Source organism: Enhydra lutris, unplaced genomic scaffold (assembly GCF_002288905.1).
Source record: "Enhydra lutris kenyoni isolate GAN:26980312 unplaced genomic scaffold, ASM228890v2 scaffoldscaffold28, whole genome shotgun sequence".
NCBI classification, from domain to species: domain Eukaryota; kingdom Metazoa; phylum Chordata; class Mammalia; order Carnivora; family Mustelidae; genus Enhydra; species Enhydra lutris.
Window position 1 is genome coordinate 143,056 of NW_019154112.1, and position 24,935 is coordinate 167,990.

At 46.2% G+C, this 24,935-nt stretch overlaps 1 protein-coding gene across 4 annotated transcripts; it reads left to right on the top strand.

Moving 5' to 3' along the window:
• Positions 1 to 3,377: 3,377 nt before the first annotated feature.
• On the top strand, positions 3,378 to 18,707 carry LOC111152318 (ATP binding cassette subfamily F member 1). Of its 4 annotated transcripts, none has more exons than XM_022510807.1 (25): positions 3,378 to 3,472; positions 8,817 to 8,863; positions 9,275 to 9,370; positions 9,482 to 9,611; positions 9,773 to 9,810; positions 9,897 to 10,004; positions 10,829 to 10,903; positions 10,989 to 11,105; positions 12,590 to 12,691; positions 13,053 to 13,175; positions 13,572 to 13,672; positions 13,766 to 13,851; positions 14,150 to 14,289; positions 14,375 to 14,523; positions 14,805 to 14,888; positions 15,078 to 15,202; positions 15,389 to 15,501; positions 15,629 to 15,800; positions 15,924 to 15,998; positions 16,091 to 16,161; positions 17,452 to 17,484; positions 17,568 to 17,736; positions 17,884 to 17,948; positions 18,031 to 18,103; positions 18,246 to 18,707. In XM_022510807.1, the coding sequence occupies exons 1-25, from the start codon at positions 3,400 to 3,402 to the stop codon at positions 18,410 to 18,412; spliced, it is 2,532 nt and encodes an 843-aa protein (XP_022366515.1). In that variant the 5' UTR covers positions 3,378 to 3,399; the 3' UTR covers positions 18,413 to 18,707. The 4 variants fall into 4 exon arrangements, with proteins under 4 accessions (XP_022366515.1, XP_022366517.1, XP_022366516.1 ...); XM_022510809.1 differs by having other exon boundaries at positions 9,485 to 9,611; XM_022510808.1 differs by having other exon boundaries at positions 9,275 to 9,364.
• Positions 18,708 to 24,935: the final 6,228 nt, after the last annotated feature.

Sequence of the window (24,935 nt, forward strand, 5' to 3'; positions counted from 1 at the left end):
AGAGAAAAGTAGACATTTTATTTTTTTTAAAGATTTTATTTATTCATTTGACAGTAGGCAGAGGCAAGCAGAGAGGAGGAAGCAGGCTCCCTGCGGAGCAGAGAGCCTGATGTGGGGCCCGTTCCCAGGACCCTGAGATCATGACTTGAGCCGAGGGCAGAGGCTTTAACCCACTGAGCCACCCAGGCGCCATGAAAAGTAGACATTTTCTAAAATAAGAGATCGAAAGTATCAGTTTTCTCCGGGTAGTTCTGGGTTGCATAACTACCATTTAAAAAGAAAGATAAAGGGATAACGCTAGGAATTCAGAATGAGTCTGAGCTGTCATTTTAAGAACTCTGAGAAGAGAGAAAATAGGTGGGTATACAGGTTTGTATTCATATTATAAAACTAGTGACAAATGTTTTGCATATCTAAGTTTTACAGTATAAGTGGTAGTTAAACCATAAGCATAGGAACATTCACTAAATATTAAGTACCTACTATGACCCAGTTTATCAGCTTTTAAGCACAGTTTTAACAGAAACCAAAGTTAGTCCTAAAGCAAAATAGAAGTTAATTTCTCAAAATTCAAGAGGTAGCCCAAGGCAGGCCACCACCTCAGGTACTCAGAACCCCTTCCCCCAGGTTTCAGCTCCACAACTACCGGGGTCAGATACTCCTATTTGTGGTTTGGGAAACAACGCTAGCTTATCCATACTCCAGTTCTCAAGATGGACCAGGAAGGGCAGAGGACACCGGCTTTCTTGGAGGAAATTTCCTTAAAGCTAACAGCTCTTCAACTTTATGCCACTGACCATAATAACTAGTCTTCCTAGCTGCCACCGAAGCTTTGAAAAATTATTTTTATTCAAGCAGCTATGTGCTAAGCAAAATACTGGATTTTCAGAATGAATATCCTCTATTAGCCCCTCTGCTAAAATTTCGGGATGCAGTAGAGAATAAGACAAAGTGTTAATGCCCTCCAGCCAAAACCACCAGGAACACACCCATCAAAAAACTGGATTTATTAATTCTGCAGAGGTTATCTCACTCATGGAGGTTTAGGAATGACAGGACTAGCATCTGTGCTAGGTGATTTGAGGGGAAGGTTCAGGGATGTGAAATTATTCTGGGTTGGATACTATCAGGAAGTGAGGGCAATTATGATTGCACATTTTTTAAAGATTTTATTTATTCATTTGAGAGAACAAGCAGGGGGGACAGCAGAGGAAGAGGAAGAAGCAGAATTCCCTTTGAGCAGGAAGCCCAACGCAGGACTCCATCCCAGAAAGCTGGGATCATGACCTGAGCCGAAGGCAGATGCTTAAGTGATTGAGCCACCCAGGAACCCCATACAATTGTACGTCTTAAAAAATCTCATCTAGCGCCTGGGTGGCTCAGTGGATTAAAGCCTCTGCCTTCGGCTCAGGTCATGATCCCAGGGTCCTGGGATCAAGCCCCACATCGGGCTCTCTGCTCGGCGGGGAACCTGCTTCCTCCTCTCTCTCTCTCTGCCTGCCTCTCTGCCTACTTGTGATCTCTATCTGTCAAATAAAATAAATAAAATCTTTAAAAAAAAATCTCATCTAGAAGGAGGGAGGAATGAAACATGGCTAAAAGTGTAGCTGGTCAAAGAAAGCCATCAATTTAGCCTAGAGGGGGCTGTTGAATATGGTGTTTGCACAATGACCCTGTCTTTGTGCTTAGAGAAGATTATGAACTTTGTCTTAAATTCATGACAGTCACAGTAACCTTTTCTGACATTGGTGTTCTGTGAGGTTATGTTCAACCTGAGCACCATGGCCTATCTCTTAGGATCAAGCCAATTCCCAGTTGTCAGGAGCTCTTTTTCTCAAACGTGAACACATGAATAATTATAGATTGTGATTAATGATATAAAGGAAGTAAATAATAAATAAGGTACTGTGTAAAAAATAATGGTTGGGGCTACTCGAGATATGGTGGTTGGGATAGAACTCTGAGGAATCTGTTGCTGAAGTCACCTGAGAGGAGAATGTCAAGTGGGAAGAAGAGAGTGTGCAGGACAGCCTTGAGGAGGGCTGACATTTAGTGGCCAAGTAAGAATGAGGATGAAACCAACAAGGAGATGGAGGAGGGTTGGCCAGAGGGGGTTGTGGAGATATCTCGGAGTGTAGTGTCTTCTCTTTGTTTAATATATTTTTTGAATAAATGAAGTAGACATGGCTTGCTGCTGAGGGGGAAATGGAAATAGAGAATTACCTTTCAGTTTGGGCCCAGGTAACTGAGAGGTGGTGTGATTTCTTGATGGGAAACGTGGAAGAGACACGGTTAAGGAGTAAAAACAAGAGCTCAGTTTTGCACATAATAATTCTAGATATTTATTAGCGATCAGAGAGGAAGTCCAAAAAGCAGTTGGTGCTTACGGCAGAAGTTGGGGTCAAGAAGAGATATTTGGGAGATGTTCATCAGTTATGGATGGCATTTAAAGTCATGAGACATAGGTGATAAATCTAGATAAGAATGTCAAAGAATGTGACTCAATACATTTAAAGGAGAGAAAGAGAGCTGCCACTGAAATGGAAGGGAAACCTGCAGAGAGCACAGTCCCTGAAAAAAGCAAAGGAAGTGGGAGCTACCGTGTGTCAAATGCTGCTGGGAGAGTAAGATAAGGACAGAGAATTGGACCCCAGTCTGTTGGCCTTGGCAAGAATAGACTCAGATAATGGTATGAGACATGAGCATGATTATAATGGTTTAAGGGAAGAACAGGAGCTGAAAGAGTTATGGGAGCATCTTACTCCCACGTCTATTGAGTTGCACAGTCAGAAGCAAGCCCAAATCTTGACTGTGGTGGTGGTTTAATGGTTGTATATATGCCAAAGCTTTGATCCAAGTGTACATTTTGCAGTTTATTCCCTGTCAATTTATTGTATGTGCAGTTTATGTGTATCAGTTGTACCTCAGAAAAACTGCTGGTCCCCCCCGAATCCCAACAAAAATGAACCCAAGCTTCACCACACTGTTAGGCGACGGTTCGTCGTTTACAACTCTACACTTGAGGTCTTTGCACCACGCCTCTTTCTAAGTAGACGAACTGAGTCTGCTCCTAATCACTTAAAGAACAAAAACAAAGAAAAAAAGGATGTCTCTGTTCCTCCGTACTAGTCCGAAATTACTATGCTCAGTACTTAATCACGCAGCGTTGTGGAGTCACTAGCTCAGGATTCCCGGACAGCGGTCAGTGCTTTGTTGACGTTGTGGGACGTCGGCCCCGCCCCGTCGCCTCAGGCACGCCCCGCGAGATGACGGCGAGGCGCGCACGTGCACTGCCGAAGGACAGGCTGGCAATGGAGAGCCCGCCCCCTTCAGGGCCCCACGCTACCGGAAGCGGAAATAGCACCCGGCGTCTCCGGAGTAGCTGTAACTGCCACCGCGATGCCGAAGGGACCCAAGCAGCAGCCGCCGGAACCCGAGTGGATCGGGGACGGAGAGAGTACGAGCCCCACAGGTGAGGCTGATGGGCAGGGAACCAACGAGAGAGGAAAGGGGAGAAGAGAGTGCGCGTGTTTTAGGAAGGGGTCACGGGGTGTAAACCTGACGGGCCGTGAGGGAGGCCACTGCGCATGCGTTTAATGGAGCGAGAAAGCTTTTACCCAGGCCGGAGCGAATTGGGTGGGAGCGAAAGAAAAAGTGCCGGGCTGTCGCGCACGAGTTTCAGTGGGACTGGGCAAGAGACAAGGAAAAGCATATGGTGCCGCGGGAGAGATGGGGAGAAATAAGAAAGCTCTTCTTCCCTTTTGAACACCTTCCCCACCATACTGTATTCTACATTCCGCAGGAATCTGTAAGCAGTGCCTCGATACCCCTGCTGCGGCGCAGTCGTGCACGCACGCACACAGACCGCGCCACGCACCCATACCCCTTCGGGAGCGAGAGGATGACTCCCTCTTGAGCTCTTGCGTAATACACATTAGGCTCCTCTGGAGCGAGAACGTGGTGTAGCTACTGGGTGTTGGAATGAGACTTAAGGTTTACTTAAAAACCCAGAATGTTTGTTGAGCAGCTGCTTTTTATCACTGTATACACTGTGCTGAAGGGAGGGAGAAAAAAATATGAAGACATACTCCCAAATTTGAAGGCATTAAAAGGGGAGAGAAAATGGTTAAAAATAATTACATTTGGTACACAGTGTGACTAATTTTACAAGCATTCATTGGTTACTTCTTGTATACCTGGTACTGAGTAGAGAATTGGAAATGTAGAGATAAAAGATAAGAGTTGCCCCAGAGGGGCACCCAGTTTAATGGAGGGGAAAGCATTAATCAGAAAATAGTTGACAGAGTGATGAATGTGCTTGAGAATGCTAAGAGACTAGAGCAGAGAGGAGAAGCATCTATTCAGACAGATGGGTAGGAATGTCAGCAAAGCCTCTCAGGAATATGTGGTAGCTGAGTTGATTCTGGAAGGATGAGTATGAGTTAGCCAGAGGAGGAGAATTTCAAGCAGAGGAAGAAGTTTGTGCAAAGGTAAAGACAGGTGAGGATGTCTGGTTCCCAGTATTGGGTGACTAATGTGATGGGGCTGGAAAGATGTTCAGGAGACAAATAATGGAAGATTTCTTACACTATTCCAAAGACTTCAATCCTGAGGACATTAGGGATGACTCATTGAAGTGCTTAAGGAGTAATCTGATCAGCTCATCCTGACAACACTGAGCAGTGGAGAATGGGTTGGATAGGTCAAGATTGGAGGCAGGATGACCATGTAAGAGGCTCTAGCGATGATCTAGGTGAGAAGCAATAAGAAAGTGAGCCAAGGCAGTGAAGACTAAAAGAGTTACTGAGGAGATGGCATTGAGCAGGTCTGAGAACTGACTGAAGGAAGAAGGATTAAGAATGACACTCAGGTAACTCAGTGGGTAGACTATTGCTTGAAATCAGGAATGGGCTGTAGGATTGGGAGTGGGAAGAGGTAAGGTCATCTTTTGAATGCCAAGTTGGGGATTTCTGGGAATCTCACCCCCCCCCCACCCTCGCGGAATCTTTTAAGAGCAGATGGCAGGAAGAGAGATCTTAGGCTAGAAGTAAAGACACAAGCGTGTTGTTGAAAGGCTGGATGCAGAAAAGTCTGCTAGGGAGAGTATGCAGATTGAAGCCAAAAGAGGACAGAAGATAGGAGCCCGAAAGAACCTCAGCAGTTAAGGGAAGTAAGGGAAGGAGGCAGAAGAGATGAGACTGAAAAAGGTGAGCCATCAGAGAAACTGGAGGCAAACCAGAAGCAACAAGCCCTGAAATTAAGTAATGACAGGAGAGAAATAAAAGGTTGAGGAGATGGTAGCATGGAATGTTGCAGAGAAGTCATTGCAAAATCATGACTAAAAATACACTTTTTGGGGGCGCCTGGGTGGCTCAGTGTGTTAAGCCACTGCCTTTGGCTCAGGTCATGATCTCAGGGTCCTGGGATCGAGTCCCACGTTGGGCTCTCAGCTCAGCAGGGAGCCTGCTTCCCTCTCCCTCTCTACCTGCCTCTCTACTTGTGATCTCTGTCAAATAAATACATAAAACCTTTTAAAAAAAAATACACTTTTTGGGTTGAGCACCTAAGGGGACAGTGGCAACTTCGGAAAAGGGTAGTAGTCCTTAGGAGATGATATCCAAACCGTTTTGAAGTATGTTTAAAAAGGAGTGGGAAATGAGGAAGCAGAGCTAGTGTGGACTACACTTTGGAGACTCAGTAAGGACAAGGGTAGCAAATGGTAATTGGGTGCGGAGATGTTGAGGTAAAGGGAAGTGTTGTATTAGGCTTTGGAGTTAGGAGCAGCTGAAGTGGTGTATTGAAGCTGTTAAGAGGAGGAGAGGGGCACCTGGGTGGCTCACTGGGTTAAGCCGCTGCCTTCGGCTCAGGTCATGATCTCAGGGTCCTGGGATCAAGTCCCACATCGGGCTCTCTGCTCAGCAGGGAGCCTGCTTCCCTCTCTCTCTCTCTCTGCCTGCCTCTCTGCCTACTTGTGATCTATCTCTGTCAAATAAATAAATAAAATTAAAAAAAAAAAAGAGGAGGAGAGATGGAAGATCACTTTAGCCGTACTTAGCTCTGTCCTGTTCCTTGGCGATCATGCTTTTTCAGGAGGTTCAAAGTGAAGTTCTAAATTCAAAGGATTTTTTAAAAAGATTTTATGTATTTATTTGACAGACAAAGATCACAAGTAGGCAGAGAGGCAGGCGGGGGGCAGGGGGAAGCAGGCTCCCTGCTGAGCAGAGAGCCCGATGTGGGGCTCAATCCCAGGACCCTGAGATCATGACCTGAGCCAAAGGCAGAGGCTTAACCCACTGAGCCAGGCGCCCCTAAAATTCAAAAGAGATTTAAAGGAAGGAGAGCTGATGTGGTTGTATTAGTCCTTGGGGAGAAATTAGTATTTGGGACAAGACTCCTCAGTGTTATCAAGGTGAGCTGATCCTGCCATTCCTTCCTTCCTTCTATACTGCAGTGGGTCCTTAGTCCTGATGTTTTTAGGATTGGGGCGCCTGGGTGGAGCAGTCGGTTAAGTGTCAGACTCTTGGTTTTGGCTCAAGTCATGATCTTAGGGTCTTAGGACTTTGGCTCAAGTCAGGGCATCTGGGTGGTTCAGTTGGGTAAGCATCTGCCTTTAGCTCAGGTCATGATCTTAGGGTCCTGAGACTGAGCCCCGTATAGGGCTCCCTGGTCAGCAGGGAGCCTGCTTCTCCCTCTCCCTCTGCCTGCTGCTCCCCCTACGTGTGCTGTCTCTCTCTCAAATAAATAAATAAAATCTTTAAAAAAAAAAAAAAAAGACTTTCCCTCTTTTTCCCTCTCTCTGTGCCCCTCGCCCTGCACTCTGTTTTTCTCAGATGAATAAATAAAATCTTTTAAAGTAACAACAGAAAAATGTCTTAAGAGATTAAATTCTTTGGAATAGCATGTAAAACCTTTCATTACTTCTTCTGCGTAGCTTTTCAACTCAGTCACATTACTCAGCTGATGTGGGGATCAAATTTTAAAATATGTTCTGGATGGAAGACACAGATTAAGCAAAGTCAGACTACGTATGCCTGGGGCTTCATCAGGGAGCAAGGAGAAGTTAATGTCCAGAACCTAGGTGTGGGTAGGGAAATGGATATAACAGAAAAGATAGGATAGGACCCTTTTAATTTGCCAAGCCTTAAATTACTGAGATTATCCTTGGATAATTCCAGTTTTAGGCATATAGATATTCAGTAAAACTTCCCTGAATAATTGATTACTATGGACTATGTGGAATTTTAGCCTAAAAATATTTAATGTGGGGAACCCCTGTTTGTCTCAGTTGGTAGAGAATGTGACTGTTGACCTCAGGATCATGAGGTCAAGCCCCACATTGGGCATGGAATCTACCTTAAAAAAAAAAAAAAAAAAAAAGAGGGGCACCTGAGTGGCTCAGTCGTTAAGCGTCTGCCTTCAGCTCAGGGCACGATTCCAGGTCCTGGGATTGAGCCCCGAATCCGACTCCCTCCTCAGCAGGAAGCCTGCTTCTCCCTCTTTCACTCCCCCTGCTTGTGTTCTCTCTTTCGCTATGCTTCTCTCTGTCAAATAAATAAAATCTTTTAAAAAAAGAGAGAGAGAAAGAAAGAAAAATACCAAATGTGGTAGGTAGCAGAAAGCCATTTATTTATTTATTTGTTTGTTTGTTTATTTTAAGCTAACAATCCAGGAGTGCTTCTGGATAGAATTGGATAGCGGTGGATGGATGGATTGATTTGGAGGGGAACATGATGGTGGGGAGGCCTGGACAGGAAGAGAAATTCTAAGGCTGCTGGATGCATCCCAATCTGATAGGGCAGGGAGAGGAAGTTAGTTAGCCTTCAGGGAAGCAGGGTTGGATAGAAAGCAGGAGCTGAAATTTGTTCAGTCAGTCACATTTTATATAGAACATCCCACTTTGTTCCAGGGAAACTCAAGCCAAACAGTCTGTCACGTGCTCTCTGGGATGAAAGACTGATGTACAAACAGTTAAATATAACGCAGTGTGATTTGAGCTAGAATGTTATGTGAGCAGAGCAGGTGGGGCATAGACCCAGATACTCATTTCCTTACCAGAGAGCTCTGTTTACACAGTCTGTGCTTTTTTTTTTTTTCCTTTTTTAAAAGATTTTATTTATTTATTTGACAGACAGAGATCACAAGCAGGCAGAGATGCAGGCAGAGAGAGAGGAAGGGAAGCAGGCTCCCTGCTGAGCAGAAAGCTCCATGTGGGGCTTGATCCCAGGACCCTGGGATCATGACCTGAGCCGAAGGCAGAGGCTTTAACCCACTGAGCCACCCAGGAGCTCCCAGTCTGTGCTTTTCACAAATAACATATGGGAAACTGAATTTATCATATTTTCGTCCTACTTTCCCCCTCATGGGTGACAAGGGTAGGGAGAAGGGACTTTCTCTTCCAGTATATCCTGAGGTAATAAATGGTACCACTAGTGCCACTAATTTTCCAAGTAACAATACAGGAGTCATTGGGGCACCTGGCTGGCTCAGTTAATGTAGGACTCTTGATCTCGGGGTTGTGGTCTTAAGCCCCACGTTGGGTATAGAGATTAAAGAAAATCTTTAAAAAAACAAAAAATACAGTCATCTCTGAATATTGTAACTACTTACACAGCTGGGAGCTCTGTCTTTACTATATGAATTCTACCTCTCCCTTCCACTGCCACTATGGCACCATTGTCTTTTGTGGGACAATGCAAATGCCTAGGGAATGATAGAAAATAGTAAAATAGGGTGGAGCCAATGAGATCTTTGCAGGGAAGATCATGCTACTTTGGAATTTGTAGATAAGCATTCACAATGTCTGCTTAACCTTCTAGACAAAGTGGTGAAGAAGGGGAAGAAGGACAAAAAGACCAAAAAGACGGTGAGGAAATGAGGGTTTTGGGTGAGAAATGACCATGGGTGTTTCCAATCAAAATACAGCCACGTGGGCCACCTGGGAGGCTGAGTCAGTTAAGTGTTTGCTTTCCACTTGGGTTACAATCTCAGGGTCCTGGGGTCAAGCTCCACATCAGGATCCCTGCTCAACGGCGAATCTACTTCTCCCTCTGTGATCTCTCTCACTTCCATTCTCTCAAAGAAATAAAATCTTTTAAAAAAGAAAAATATGGCCATGTGTAGGAGGTGGGGGGTTCAAGGGAGGAGGAAAGATGTTGTCAAGAGAGGAAGGAAGGTAAGGGTGGACTGGAGGGTCATTGGGCCTGTGTGTGGCGGAGGAGGGCTTGCTTGGTTGGTCTCTGAGACACATTAACCTCTATCTTAACTACCTTTACAGTTCTTTGAGGAGCTGGCTGTAGAAGATAAACAGGCTGGGGAAGAAGAGAAAGTGCTCAAGGAGAAGGAGCAGCAGCAACAGCAGCAGCAGGTTCAAGTATCGGGGTTCCATCCACCAACCACTGTCCAGCCCATATTGGTTCGCTCAGCTCATGGGAGATGCAGCAGGGGCCAGGGCTTCATTGTCTTACTCCCATTTTCCTTTCAGCAGCCGAAAAAAAAGCGAGACACCCGAAAAGGCCGGCGGAAGAAGGATGTGGGTGATGATGGAGAAGAGAAAGAGCTCATGGAGCGTCTTAAGAAGCTCTCAGTGCCAGCCAGTGATGAGGAGGATGAGGGTAAATGACCTGAGGGGAAATGGGTACCCCAGAATCCCTTAGTTATGAATACTAAATGATAATAGTAAAGTGCCTCATTCCGTGATCTTCGAGTTGGATTAGACTGGGGAACCAGACATTATAATTGTTTCCTACTTCATCCTCTCCCCTTGTCATTTCAGTCCCTGCCCCCATACCCCGAGGAGAGAAGAAAACTAAGGTAAGCCATCTGTGTGGTAAGCCATCTGTGTCCCAGGGGGGAACCTTGACCATCCCACTGACTTCTCCCGCCCTTTCGTTCTCTAGGCTGGTAATGTTTTTGCAGCCCTGATTCAAGATCAGAGTGAGGATGAGGAGGAAGAAGAAAAACATCCTCCTAAGCCTGCCAAGCTGGAGAAGAATCGGATCAATAAGGTGAAAGTGGCAGCTCTGCTGGTCACTCCCACCCCATGGAGCACCTTCTGGCCATGGTGTGGTAATTCCCTGGCTTTTTTCCCTGCTTTTATTTATTTAAATTTTCTTTTTTTTTTTTTAAGATTTTATTTTCTTAATTTTTATTTATTTTTTTAATAGTTTTGTTTTAAGATTTTATTTATTTATTTGATCTTTACATCCAATTTGGGGCTCAGACGTAAGACCACAAGATCAAGAGTTGCATGCTCTACTGACTAAGCCAGCCAGGTGCCCTTGAAGCCTTTCTTAGTTTTTTATGCTTTGTCTTCCCTTTTCCTTAGAATGCCTTTTCCAAACTCACATCCATTATCTCCTCTTAAGATTTGCCCTGTTAGGGGCACCTGGTCGCTCAGTGGGTTATTAAACCTCTACCTTCAGCTCAGATCAAGATCTCAGGATTCTGGGATTGAGCCTCACATCGGGCTCTCAGCTCGCTGGGAGCCTGCTTCCCCCTCTCTCTGCCTGCCTCTGTGCCTACTTGTGATCTCTTTCTGTCAAATAAATAAATATAATCTTAAAAAAAAAAAAAGATTTGCGGTCTCAGAGCCCTCCAGTATTAGTGCCACCCCATCCACATTGCTCACTTTCTGATTCCCAGTCCCTTAGCTTTACTAACATCATCTAGTTAGCCTTCCACTTTCATCTCATGAGGGAAGCTAGTGTTTTCCTTGATCTATTTTCTCTTCAGCAGCACTGGGTATAGTTCATACCCAGTTCTAGACTTCTTAGAAATGCTTAGTAAACAACAAGGTAGTAAATTAATTTTCTGTGTGTGTGTTCTCCAGGCTGTATCTGAGGAACAACAGCCTGGGTTGAAGGGCAGAAAGGGAAAGGAAGAGAAGTCAAAGGGGAAGGCCAAGGTGAGGAAGTATTGGCAGGAGGAGGGTCCCTTGCTAGGTCTCAGGCATTAGAACATTTCATCAGACCTATTGTCTTCACTGTTAGTCTCACAATAAGTCTGCTGCTCTGGACAATGAAGAAGAGGAGGATGAAGAAGAAGAAATAACAAAAGAAAAGGAACCACCCAGACAAGGGAAGGAGAAGGCTAAGAAGGCAGAGCCGGTATGTATTTTGGTGTTGGGAGAAGATGGGCTGAGGTACTAGCACTCTGTGGCCCTTGGTTTGGGGAGGGGAGCAGAATCTGGGGGTGGTGTTAACTACTATAGTTGACAAGCTTCTGTAAAGGGCCACAAAGTAAATATTTTTGGCTTTTTGGACCACATACAATCTCTGGTGCATATTCTTTTTTTTTTTTTTTTAATGATTTTATTTATTTATTTGACAGAGATCACAAGTAGGCAGAGAGGCAGGCAGAGAGAGAGGAGGAAGCAGGCTCCCCGCTGAGCAGAGAGCCTGATGCGCGGTTCGATCCCAAGACCCTGAGATCATGACCCGACCCGAAGGCAGAGGCTTTAACCCACTGAGCCACCCAGGTGCCCCAGCATATTCTTTTTTTAAAAACAACTCTTTGAAAATGTAAAACCATTCTTAGTTTGTGGGCCATATTAATATAGGTATCAGGTAGGATTTGGCCTGTGGCCCATTCAGCTCCTGATTGAGAGAGGAAAGGACCCTGGTGTTACCCTCAGATGATCTGGTTTTCTGGCTCTGGCAGTCACCAGCTGTGTGACTTTTCCATCTCAAGGGAGCTCAGTTATCTGTGTGATCTAGTGATTTCTGAGGTCCCTGCACTTGTAGGACTTTCTGATTCTGGATCCACTTAAGATTTCTCAGTGCTGGGGCACCTGGATGGCTCAGTCGTTAGGCATTAGGCGTCTGCCTTCGGCTCAGGTCATGATCCTAGGGTTCTGGGATCAAGCCCCACATTGGGCTCTCTGCTCGGCGGGAAGCCTGCTTCTCCCTCTTCCGCTTGTGTTTCCTTTCTCGCTGTGTCTGTCTCTGTCAAATAAATAAAATCTTAAAAAAAAAAAAGATTTCTCAGTGCTGTATGTTAGGGTTTCTGGACTTTTTTTTTTGCTTGTTAGCATGTAAGACAGAGCAGCTCATTTGATAGGTGAAGAAAAGGACCTGTTTCGTTTATTCCTCCCCCACCCCGCAGTGGTATGTGTCGTTATATCTGTGGGTATGTAGAATTGTTATATTTGGGTGCCTGGGTGGCTGAGTCATTAAGCGTCTGCCTTTGGCTCAGGTCATGATCCCGGGATCCTGGGAACGAGCACCACATCAGGCTGCCTGCTCGGCAGGAAGCGTGATTCTTCCTCTCCCTCTGCTGCTCCCCTGCTTGTGTTCCCTTTCTCACTGTGTCTCCGTCAAATAAATAAAATCTTTAAAAAAAAAGAAAAAGAATTGTTATATTTTATACATTCACGTTCATACCACTTGTCTTACACAATTCCTGGCAGCAGAAGTGGCTAAAGGACTCCAGGTAGCCCAGGGGTGTGTATGAGAGAGTGATAGGACCCACCAAGATATTTCAGGACTCTGGGTGGAGAAGGAATGAATTGATTGTGGGACTGGGTAAATGACAGGAAATCTGAGTTCAGGAAGGAGTCTCTTGTTTTTTCATCACCCCCTGGTTCTCACAGGGTTCAGAGGAAGAAGGAGAGGAAGAAGAGGAAGGGGAGTCTAAGGCTGATGATCCTTACGTGCACCTTAGCAAAAAGGAGAAGAAAAAGCTAAAGAAACAGGTAAGACCTTGGTCGAAGTTAGGAGCATTTGATTTTTTTAATATTTCAATGAGCGGGGTGGTGCACCTGGCTAGCTCAGTTTTTAGAGCATGTGACTCTTGATCGTGGGGTTGTAACTTCAACCCCCACACTGGGCACAGAGATTACTTAAAATCTTTAAAAAACTATTTTCAAATAGGGGACATCTGAATTAGGAGGGCAGGAAAAGAGAGCTTTGGGGGTTATTGCAAGAAAAATGGAGTCAGGAAAGAAGTGTATACTGTTAGCTTTTTTTTTTTTTTTGGTGTCTGATGACGTGGCTGTGTTGTGACAGGTAACTGGCATACAGTGGCCTCATATCTGGTTTTTCCTTCCTTCTCAGATGGAGTATGAGCGCCAGGTGGCTTCATTAAAAGCAGCCAATGCTGCTGAAAATGATTTCTCCGTGTCCCAAGCAGAGGTGTCTTCCCGCCAAGCCATGTTAGAAAATGCATCTGACATTAAGGTATGGTCTGAGGGGACCCTCAAACCATTTTGCTCAGGGAAGTGCCACCTTTCCCTGAGCAGTCGTGGCAGCCAAGGAAGTAAGGTATGAGTGGCTTAGTCCACTGGAAGAAAACTTGGAGGCGTGTTCCATACCTTGAGTTCTGCCAACTTCAGCAAGAAAATAGGAAAACCAACAGAAGCAGAAGAGTCCACCCTTGGGGGTAAAGTAAGGTTAGAATTTGGGAGACTCCTGTTCAAAGTAGTGGGCAGGAAGGAGACCAGTGTGAGAAGAGGGTCATGCTGGAGTTGTCTGTCAGAGACTTCCCAGCAGGAGAGAAGGTTGCAGCTGCTGTGTGAGAGGGGGGCTCTCATATACCTATTATTTCCTCTTCCACTGTTTTCCTGATAACTGCAGCTGGAGAAGTTCAGCATCTCGGCCCATGGCAAGGAGTTATTTGTCAACGCAGACCTGTACATTGTAGCTGGCCGCCGCTACGGGCTAGTAGGACCGAATGGGTGAGGAGAGGGGCTGAAGTTGTAAAGGGGAAGGGGCTGGAAGGAAAAAGATTTTTCAGGGGTGGCCTGGTCCCAATAGTTCTCATTCCCCAGCAAGGGCAAGACCACTCTCCTTAAGCACATCGCCAGCCGGGCCTTGAGCATCCCTCCCAACATCGACGTGCTGCTGTGTGAGCAGGGTGAGGCCAGTGGTGGGATGGGTTTGTGGGGAGGTGAAACGGGTCTAAGGGGTGGGCAGTTGGGGTAGAAGAGTCAACCATAAATAGAAGAAATTATAGTTATGGAGTGGGAAATGTTGTGGGGGGAGAGTGGGGACAGGGAGATGGATGCTAAGGAGAGGAGGGACTAGAGAATATTTTATTTGAAACAAGTACAAAGTATTGAGCAAGGTCAGGCCAACCAGAAATAGAGCTGAAGGGAAAAAGGAATGGGAGTCTTGGCTCTCCTGGCGACCTGTCTGTTCTCGCCCCTGCCCAGAGGTGGTAGCAGATGAGACACCAGCCGTGCAGGCTGTTCTTCGAGCTGACACCAAGCGATTGAAGCTGCTGGAAGAGGAGCGACGGCTCCAGGGACAGCTGGAGCGGGGAGACGACACAGCTGCTGAGAGGCTAGAGAAGGTAGAGGAGATGGCGCAAGGGACACCAGCTAAGCCTTGGACGTTCCTGGAACCTTCGGACATGTGTCCTCTTCTCCCTCCTCCAGGTGTATGAGGAATTACGGGCGACCGGGGCGGCAGCTGCAGAGGCCAAAGCCCGGCGGATCCTGGCTGGTCTGGGCTTCGACCCTGAAATGCAGAATCGGCCCACACAGAAATTCTCAGGGGGCTGGCGCATGCGTGTCTCCCTGGCCAGGTGGGCCACCCACATCACTACCCTCCCTCTTCCAGCCTCCATCCATCTTGTTCTATGGCCAGTAGGGAGTTTCAAGGCTTCCTGCTTCCTCCCATATCGTCTGCATTGTCAGACTAAAGATCTTTCCTCCCTACCTGGTGGTACATTTTCATTGACATCTCCTGCACAGGAGCTTCTCTGACGAGAGATTGGAAAGTAGTATTCACCTATCAGAGGCTTCTCTGGGGTTTTCTGAGCAAAGATCTACCCCTGATCCTACATTCTGCCACCCTACCCTCTAGGGCGCTGTTCATGGAGCCCACACTGCTGATGTTGGATGAGCCCACTAACCATCTGGACCTCAATGCTGTCATCTGGCTCAATAAGTGCGTCACCCACCATTACAGTCTTTGCATCATTGGTTCCCATTATGTCCTTATTTTGAGCTGTTCACACCCTGTCTTTACAGCCTAGCACTTCCTCTTTTCCTCCCTTTTTTCATTGTCTGTCTGCTTCCCCTGACTTAACCCTAACCTGACCATGGTGACATGTCCATACTCTTTTCTAAAACTCAGCTACCTCCAGGGCTGGCGGAAGACATTGCTCATCGTCTCCCATGACCAGGGCTTCCTGGATGATGTCTGCACTGATATTATCCATCTCGATGCCCAGCGGCTCCATTACTATCGGGGCAATTACAGTAAGTAGGATCATTTGTAGGGGGAGGAAAGAGATGAGGCCTCAAGAAAAGGCCTCAGAGCAAGGACCCAGTAGTGTTAAGCTAAATCTTCAGAGTCCAGACAGTGATGCCCACCAACTGGTCCTGCTTGTCACTCTGCTGGGGAGAAAGACAACCGTTGATGCCCGTCCTCCTGTTTTGCTGCAGTGACCTTCAAGAAGATGTATCAGCAGAAGCAGAAAGAACTACTGAAGCAGTATGAGAAGCAGGAGAAAAAGCTGAAGGAGCTAAAGGCAGGTGGCAAGTCCACCAAGCAGGCGGTGAGCACCTGGGGATCTCCCTGGCCTGGGGGGCGCTTCTCTCAGTACAGAGAAAGAGGGGGCTCTAGGACACTGCCCTTCATTTCAAACGAAGGGTGTGGATTTCTCCTTTTCCCTTTGTCTCCAGGAGAAGCAAACAAAGGAAGCCCTTACTCGAAAGCAGCAGAAATGCCGGAGGAAAAACCAGGATGAGGAATCGCAAGAGGCTCCGGAGCTCCTGAAGCGCCCCAAGGAGTACACCGTGCGCTTCACTTTCCCTAACCCCCCGCCTCTCAGCCCTCCTGTGCTGGGTCTGCACGGTGAGCAGTGACAGACCTTGGTGGCACAGGGCGGAAGCATGTGCACCGGGATCCATTGGCCGGGACAGGACCTTGAGGGTGACTCTGAAAAGGAAGTAAATCACTTCTTTTCCTGGTTCTCAGGTGTCACGTTTGGTTATGAGGGGCAGAAACCGCTCTTCAAGAATCTGGATTTTGGCATTGACATGGACTCAAGGAGTGAGTTGGTGTCAAGTGCTTGGGGATGGGGAGCTAGACTGTGAGGGACAGTTCCTGGGGACCTCTTTAACTACCTGTCTTTGTCCTTACAGTCTGCATCGTGGGCCCTAACGGCGTGGGGAAGAGCACCCTGCTCCTGCTGCTGACGGGCAAGCTCACACCAGTAAGTCCTGGAGCCAGGACGGGAACGTGACAAGGGTGGCAAGACAGCTCTTCACCAGATGCTGGAATCAAGGAGTCCCTTTCTGTGCTGGTGATTTTAATATGGAACGCATCATAGATGACTCATTGTCCTAAGAGGTGCTCAAGAAAGTAGAAGTAGAGGAGAACACTGTAGATCAGTTTGGGGAGGAGAGCCAGGAGAAGAGGGGTTAGATTGGGGGTACCCTTCCCCTGTCTGTGTTTTGGTTATACAAGAAATGTAAGTTCATTGTATAAATTGCATAAGTCAGAGAAAAATCTAGAGATTCCTGGTATTAATTTTGATGGATTGCTTTTTCTTTTTCCTCTGCAAATGTGCGTATGATTTTTTTTTTTTTTTTGACAAAAATGTGCTCTCGGATTAAGTGTTTTTACAGCTAGTTCTTTCAGATAATGTACATCAAGCATTTTTTCCTTGCCAGTAGTTATCTGTCTTTTATGGGTTTACTATGATTTATTTGATGTCCGTCACTTTGATCATTTCTGGTTTTTCATTGGAGGTCAGTTGTATAGTAAACATTCTTACTGTACGTGTTCCTGAATGCAGCGCTTTTTTAGGGTGTGTTCCTAAGAATTGCTTTTAGGACTTTTACAACACACTGCCGTACAGTGCTATAGATTGGTTGTAGCCCTCTTTACTCCCTCCAGGAAAGTGTTGAGAAGGGCCCTTTTCTTCACACCACCACAAGGTGTTTTTATTTATTTATTTTTTTTTAAAGATTTTATTTATTTATTTGGCAGAGAGAGATCACAAGTAGGCAGAGAGAGAGAGAGGGGGAAGCAGGCTCCCTGCCAAGCAGGAGCCCGATGTGGGACTCGATCCCAGGACCCTGAGATCATGACTTGAGCCGAAGGCAGAGGCCCAACCCACTGAGCCACCCAGGCATCCGGTGTTCTTAGATACTCTCACAAACTATCTCTTAACCCCCATCTGAGGCTGAAAAAGGTGCCATTGGTGGGTATTGCTGGGTGGGAAGGGGGTATTCTTTGGTTGTGGTCTGTCCCCTCCTGGTTCTGAATCTGTGCTTTGTGTTTCCCTTCTTTATTCTCCTTTCACTCCCCTTTGGCTCTGTACTCTTTCCTTTCCCAGGTGTGCTGTTGTCACATTAGGGAGAACATTCAGGTTCCCTTTCCTGCATGGACTTATTCCTAGCCCAATTCTGGTATCCGTCTCCCCTACAGAAAAGTTGGAATATGGAGTGGCAGCACCGCTCCCTTTTCCCTTATCTTCCCACTTGTGTTTTCCTTGCAGACTCGTGGAGAAATGAGAAAGAACCATCGGCTGGTAAGTTGGCTTTGGGAATTTGGATATAAAGAGTTTGATAGAAAAAGTATGATTTTCACAGATCATCTCTTTCTCTTGGGCAGAAAATTGGCTTCTTCAACCAGCAGTATGCAGAGCAGCTGCGCATGGAGGAGACGCCCACTGAATACCTACAGCGGGGCTTCAACCTGCCTTACCAGGATGCCCGGAAGTGCCTGGGCCGCTTTGGCCTTGAGAGTCACGCCCACACCATCCAGATCTGCAAACTCTCTGGTACCACTGTTGGGGGTTGGGAAGGTACCTAGAGTCAGAAGAGAAAAGGGGCTAGGACTTCAGGAATCTGTGCATGCACACATTCACCTTACATTCAGAAACATAAAGCAGTGAAGTGTCACGGTTCTCCTCTTTCCTTTGGTATAGGTGGGCAAAAAGCCCGAGTTGTGTTTGCTGAGCTGGCCTGTCGGGAGCCTGATGTCCTCATCCTGGTGAGTGGAAGTGGACTGTGGGAGGGGCCAAAGGTGGCAGTAATGAATTGTAACGCTTGGTCACAGAACGTCTCCTCCATAGGACGAACCGACCAATAACTTGGACATTGAGTCTATTGATGCTCTTGGGGAAGCCATCAATGAATACAAGGGCGGTAAGTTGGCTCAGGGTGCGCCCTCCTCCTTTCCTTGGGGACCAGGCTGTAGTGTCCCTTGGCCAGGGCTCTCTTTTTACAGGTTCTGAGTCTGCTCTGCCCCCTTCTTCCCTGCCTTCCACTCCCTCATCTTTTTTCAAAGCTGTGATTGTCGTCAGCCACGATGCCCGACTCATCACGGAAACCAACTGCCAGCTGTGGGTGGTGGAGGAGCAGAGTGTTAGCCAGATCGATGGTGACTTCGAGGACTATAAACGGGAAGTGTTGGAGGCCCTGGGTGAAGTCATGGTCAACAGACCCCGAGAATGAGTTTTCCTTCCTGGAAGTCTCCTGAAAGACAAGCTTGCGTGGCCTAGAAGTCTCTTGTTGTCTCCCTCTCTCCACTTGGACACCTCCCTCTGGTCTGCAGCTAACCCAGCAGCTACTCAGGCACGGGAATGCAGACCATGACCTTGACGTGACCAGGGTACCACTTTGATTGGCTCCTTTTCTCTGAACGACCAGTCTGTTTCAGTTTTCTTCGGAGAACTAAGCTGGCCTTATCCTTGACATCCCTCCATATACACAGAGGTGACCATCATTGTTGTGGGCTCCATCCAGCCAAGCTTAAGTGGCCAGACTCTTTTATCATTAAGAACCCAGCCTCTGGTCCATCTGAAAGCTTCAGGCCCAGCTGGTCTCCTGGTCTTTGAATGGTGCTGCTCATTTCTGGTGGATTTAATGATGACCTACTGATATAAACAGTTATTGTAGCTCAGTGCTAGAGGCAAGTTCTAAGGCCTGTACTATTACCAGCCCGGGGTCCGGTACCTGCAGTCACTTGTTGAGTTGGAGACTTGAGGGCAGGAAAGAATTGCCACTCAACTTGAATCTCCCTTTACAAGGGGAGAAATAAAGGAAAGGAGTTGTTGCTACCCTATCACTGTTTGGAGATGTGTGGGAGTTGGGACTGTTCTCAGTTTTTATTTGCTTTTTTCCATTTGCTAGCAGCATCCAGTATCCACTCTTCTTCACTAATACCGATGGCTGTAACTTGCAGTCTTAATGCATTTTAGATGGTACTTACTGTTTGAGGGGCCTCCCTGCCTTCCTCCAGTCCTTTAGACAGGAAGGAAAAGGTTCATCCCTTCCATCTGGGACTCTTGGTTGGGCCTGTCACTGTCCAAGCTCTGCCCTGTGGCAGAGTACCGATCCTCTCAAAAGTTCCTAAGTCAGCCATCATGTACAGCACCGTGGGGTATACAAAAGGAAAAGACAGGGTCTACCTCCATCAATAGTCTAGCTGCAGAAGACTTAGAAATGAGATTTGAACATAAAGGTGATTTGGTTAATTGCCAAATGTATGGTACTCTAGATTCTGTGCTTTGCCATATGCTCATAGAAGGGGGAGATTATCCAGAACTTGATTATTTGACTGAGAGGATCACTTCGGGGTGGGCCTTTTAAAAAAGAAGAATTTGAATAATGAGAGAATAGGGAGCAATGTTTGGAATCTAGGAAAAGAGCAGACCCGAGGCCTACAAAGATGAAAAAACTATTTTGGGAGTTAATGAGAAAGCATGGCTTGTGTGGCCATTTTTCTTACTAGAGTTATATTGGGGAGGTAGATTTGGGAAGTAAACCAGTGGCGAGTGGTTGGTGGTTCAGGTGGTGGTATGACTGTAGAAGCATGTGGAGTGGAGCCCATAACTTGTTGCAAGTGCAGTAACTAAGTGCTTAAGTAGGGTATGGGAGGGATGGGTTGGGAAGGAAAAGACAGGAAGAGGTGTGGGAGTTGGGGAGAATTCTAGAAGAGAATGATCTGATGTGTTCAGTTCCAGAGGGAACATGAGGAGCTGTTTGGTTAAGACTTACTGAGTGTGGACACCTATTTTTGGGAAACTTTTTTTTTTTTTTTTTTTTTAAGATTTATTTATTTGACAGATCACAAGCAGGCAGAGAGGCAGGCAGAGAGAGGGGGGTAGGGAGGCAGGCTCCCTGCTGAGCAGAGAGCCCGATGTGGGGCTCGATCCCAGGACCCTGAGACCATGACCCGAGCTGAAAGCAGAGGCTTTAACCCACGAGCCACCCAGGTGCCCCAGGAAACTATTTTTTGATCAAGTGAATAAATAACAGTTGGTCTGAAGTACAGATTTTATACTGGAGGTACAGGTTTGGTGTGGAGGTAGTGTTGTTAGGAAACATCTCAAATTAGGAAACCATCCCCCATATGGAATTTGAAGGGAAAAAGATCAGGGTCTTGAACCAAGCCCCTGAGTAAGATGTTTCGTGTAAAGTAATTTCCACAATTCCGTGAAGTAAATATGTCACAGAAAGTGGGAGTGAGGGTTCAAACTAATGGCATGATGTTGGGACAGGATATTTCACCTCTTGGTACCTGTTTCCTCATCTGTAAAATGAAGATGATAAAAAATATCTACCTCATAGGTTGTGAAGGGAGTAGATATGTAATTATTTTGTAAAGTGCTTTAAATTTTTGCTTTTGTTACATGTGTTTCATGCTACACTCTACCTTAATATTTTCAGTTCAGTAGTCTGGATGGTATGTAAAATACGTGGCAATGTTATTTATAAAGTGAATGCCAAAATTTTGCATTTCATTTTTTTTTAAGATTTTATTTATTTATTTGACAGAGATCACAAGTAGGCAGAGATGCAGGCAGAGAGAGGAAAGCAGGCTCCCTGCTGAGCAGACAGCCCGATGCAGGGCTCGATCCCAGGACCCCAAAATCATGACCTGAGCCAAAGGCTGAGGCTTAACCCACTGAGCCACCCAGGCGCCCCTCAAGTTTTTTATCTAATTTCACTGCAAGCACTTCACATGCTCCAAAACAGCTTCTGTCCGTGGACACAAATAGCACCTTTTCCTTCAATATACATACTTAATGGAATTATTAATAATGCACTTAAATATGGGTAAAAGGTTGCCCCTTCTCCAAAAGAAAAACAGCATAGAAATTAAATGCAAAAAGAAGGGGTGCCTGGGTGGCTCAGTTGTTAAGCGGCTGCCTTTGGCTCAAGTCATGATCCCAGGGTCTTGTGATCAAGCCTGCATTAGGCTCCCTGTTTGGCGGAAAGCCTGCTTCTCCCTCTCCCACCCCCCTGCTTGTGTTCCCTCTCTTGCTGTGTGTATCTCTCTCAAATAAATAAATAAATGCAAAAAGAACAAAAAAGGGGTGCCTAGATGGCTTAATCAGTTGAATGTCCAGCTCTTGATTTTATTTTTTTTTAATTTTAATGTTTTTAAAGATTTTATTTATTTATTTGACAGAGAGAGATCACAAGTAGAGAGGCAGGCAGAGAGAGAGAGGGAAGCAGGCTCCCTGCTGAGCAGAGAGCCCAATGCAGGACTCTATCCCAGGACCCTGAGATCATGACCTGAGCCAAAGGCAGCGGCTTAACCCACTGAGCCACCCAGGCGCCCCAGCTCTTGATTTTAGCTCAGGTTGTGATCTTAGGGTTGTGAGATTGAGCCCAGCGTTGGGCTCCTTGCTCAGCACAGTCAGCTTAGGATTCTTTCTTTCCCTCTGCCCATCCTCCTGCTTGTGTGTGCACACAAGAGTGCACTCTCTCACTCTGTCTTTCTCAAATCTTTTAAAAACACACAGTTTGGGGCGCCTGGGTGGCTCAGTGGGTTAAAGCCTCTGCCTTCGGCTCAGGTCATGATCTCAGGGTCTTGGGATCGAGTCCCGCATCGGGCTCTCTGCTCAGCGGGGAGCCTGCTTCCCTCTCTCTCTCTGCCTGCCTCTGCCTTCTTGTGATCTCTGTCAAATAAATAAATAAAATCTTTAAAAATACAAAATAAAAAATAAAAACACACAGTTTACATGGTACAGTATATATGGGTAACCCAAAGCCTGGAAAATGGAATTTCATTAACAGAATTAAATTTTTTATTCTTAAGTTTTGCTATCTTTAAATCATGGACTAAGGTACATAATAACCATAGAAATGTTTTTGAGGGGCGCCTGGGTGGCTCAGTGGGTTAAAGCCTCTGCCTTCAGCTCTGGTCATGATCTCAGGGTCCTGGGATCGAGCCCCGCATCAGGCTCTCTGCTCAGCGGGGATCCTGCTTTCCCCTCTTCTCTCTGCCTGCCTCTCTGCCTACTTGTGATCTCTGTCTGTCAAACAAATTAAAAAAAAAAAAAAGTTTTTGAAAAGCAGAGATTCTCCTGCACACCTTCCTAATGAAGACTCAGGACAGTGACCTGCCCACAGTGACCCACCCTCAACAGAGAGGGTGTTGCTGATATGATGGCCCTTGTTTTGTTTTGTTTTTATGATGGTCCTTGTTTATCTGACTCCAGTATCCTGGACCTTTTCCCTTTGTGTAAAATGTGGAGAGGGTGACCAAAGCATGAGTCCTAGAGGGGCTTGAGAGCCAGAATAGCACTGTGTTTTAGGAACACACAGGGTTCTAGGAAATAGTACTACAACTGGAAAAGTGAAAACTAGTGGAGAGTCCTGTAGCCATACAGCACTCAAAGGAGGCCTGGGAGTGTCTGAAATTGCCATTGTGCGGCCAGTACTAAATGCAACAACAGAGACGCTTGAACTAGCTGTTCTAGGATAGTGGCTTTCAAAGTGTCCCAGGCTAGCAGCAGGAGCATCACCTGGGAGTCTGTTAGTGCAGATAGGAACTATGGTGCCTTTAGAGCATGCCAAAGGAAACATGGCACTAGGAAAGTAGGGGGTCATCTTTAAATCACGTGAATAAGGAAGATGTCTCAGGGAGTAACACTAAAGCCAAGCCTTGAAGGTGGTGAAGGAACTGAGTGGGGAAAGAAGAGCCCTAGGGAAGAAACCATAGTGTGCAGAGCCTCTGAACCTGGGAAGAGCTTGACATAGCCAAGATATGTGGCTCGAACTTAAGTAGGGGTCAGGGCACTCTGGGCCTCTAAGCCTTGATGGGGAGGGGATACAGTTTGAAGAGCAATGGGAGGCCATTTCTCACAGTGGTGAGAATTGATCTGTTTTCATTTTTACAGAGTTGTTCTGGTTGCTGGGTGGAGGACACAGGAGATGAGAGAAGGGTTGGGCCTTGGAAAAGGGCTACTCTTCTCTAAGAAAGATAATGTAGACTCAGGTATTTTCAGGTGAAGGGGAAGTGGTGCTTACATTGATGGGGCTCACTCAGGAGTTTTGGTGCCAGTCAAGATTTAGGAATTGCCAAGCAGCAGTAAGTGTTGAGTTGGTACTAGCAATTTGTACTGAGCCAAGATGGTAGGATTTCATATTTTTGCAACATTAGGTTTACTGCCCAAGAGTAGGAATGTGAAAACTAGAACAATGGTGATCCAGAATTGGAGATGGAACTGGTGTGTCTGGGGAGGGATTGACAGAATGTTTACAGCAGAAAGGGTATTTGGGGGGCAAGGAGGATGGGAGCAGAACAGACCAGCTGAAATGGAGAGAAATGCCTATGGGAACTTGGTGAAGGTGTGGAAATGGGTCAGTGGCTGAAACGTAGGATGATCAGCCTTGTCCAAAAAAAAAAAAAAAAAAAGAAAGAAAAGTCTCTAACAGGTTACTTTGGATTTTCATGGAGAATTTGAAAGAAAAATGGCTGAACTCATTTTTAAATTAAAATAGAAAAAACTTTGAGTTGTCTTTAAAGCTTCTTGTGGCCTGATGCCATAGATAGAAACACAAGTCAGAAAATGACCCACTAGGTCGTGACATGTTTGTTCATTTTTTCTCCTTGAACTGGGTACTACCTATTTTTAAAAAACTTTTCTTAAACTTTAAGTAATCTCTACCCCTATTGTGGGGCTCCAGCTCACAACCCCAAGCTCCAGAGTCACACCTTCCACTGACAGAGCCAGCCACTACTTCATTCATACTTTACCTCTTAGTTTGGCCCATATGTTAGGGGCTCTTCTCAGGTCCTAAGTGCACAGAGCGCTGCTATAGGCAGACTGAGCATAGTCTGGGTGGGCTGGGCAAAGGGAAAATAAAAATAGCTCCGTTGGCCTTGCTAAATGTAAATGAGGCCTGTGAAATTTAGGAGGTTATGGCCCTCCTGTGGCCACTCCTGGAAAGAGCAGCCAAGAAACTTGGGTTCTAGGGCAATGTGTTTTGAGTGTTTTCCAGATCAGCAGCAGCAACACGTGGGAACTTCTTAGAAATGCAGAATCTCAGGATCCATCCCACCTACTGAATCAGAAAATTTGCTGGACGCCATTCCTCATGTCTTTTAAGAAGCCCCTCAGATGATTCTGATGTTAGGTTGAAAACTGTTCTTTTTTTAAATTTTTTTAAAGATTTTGGGACGCCTGGGTGGCTCAGTTGGTTAAGCGGCTGCCTTCAGCTCAGGTCATGATCCCAGCGTCCTGGGATCGAGTCCCGCATCGGGCTCCTTGCTCAGCAGGGAACCTGCTTCTCCCTCTGCCTCTGCCTGCCTCTCGGCCTACTTGTGATCTCTCTCTCTCTCTCTGACAAATAAATAAATAAAATCTTTAAAAAAAATTTTTTTTAAGATTTTATTTATTTGGGAGAGTGTGAAAAAGCATGAGAAGGGAGGTCAGAAGGGAGAAGCAGGCTCCCTGTGGAGCTGGGAGCCCAATGCAGGACTCAATCCCAGGACTCCAGGATCATGATCTGAGCCAAAGACAGTTGCTTAACCAACTGAGCCACCCAGGCACCCTAAATGTTTTTAAGTAGGCCCAACATAGGGCTCCAACTCATGACCCTGAGATCAGGAGTCTCACATGCTCTACCAAACCTGCCAGGTGCCCCAAAATGAGCTGTTTGTAGTTTTTTTTTCCTAATCTCTACACCCAACATGGGGCTCAAAACTCTGAGCTAGCCTGAAGCCCACTCTTCTTAAACC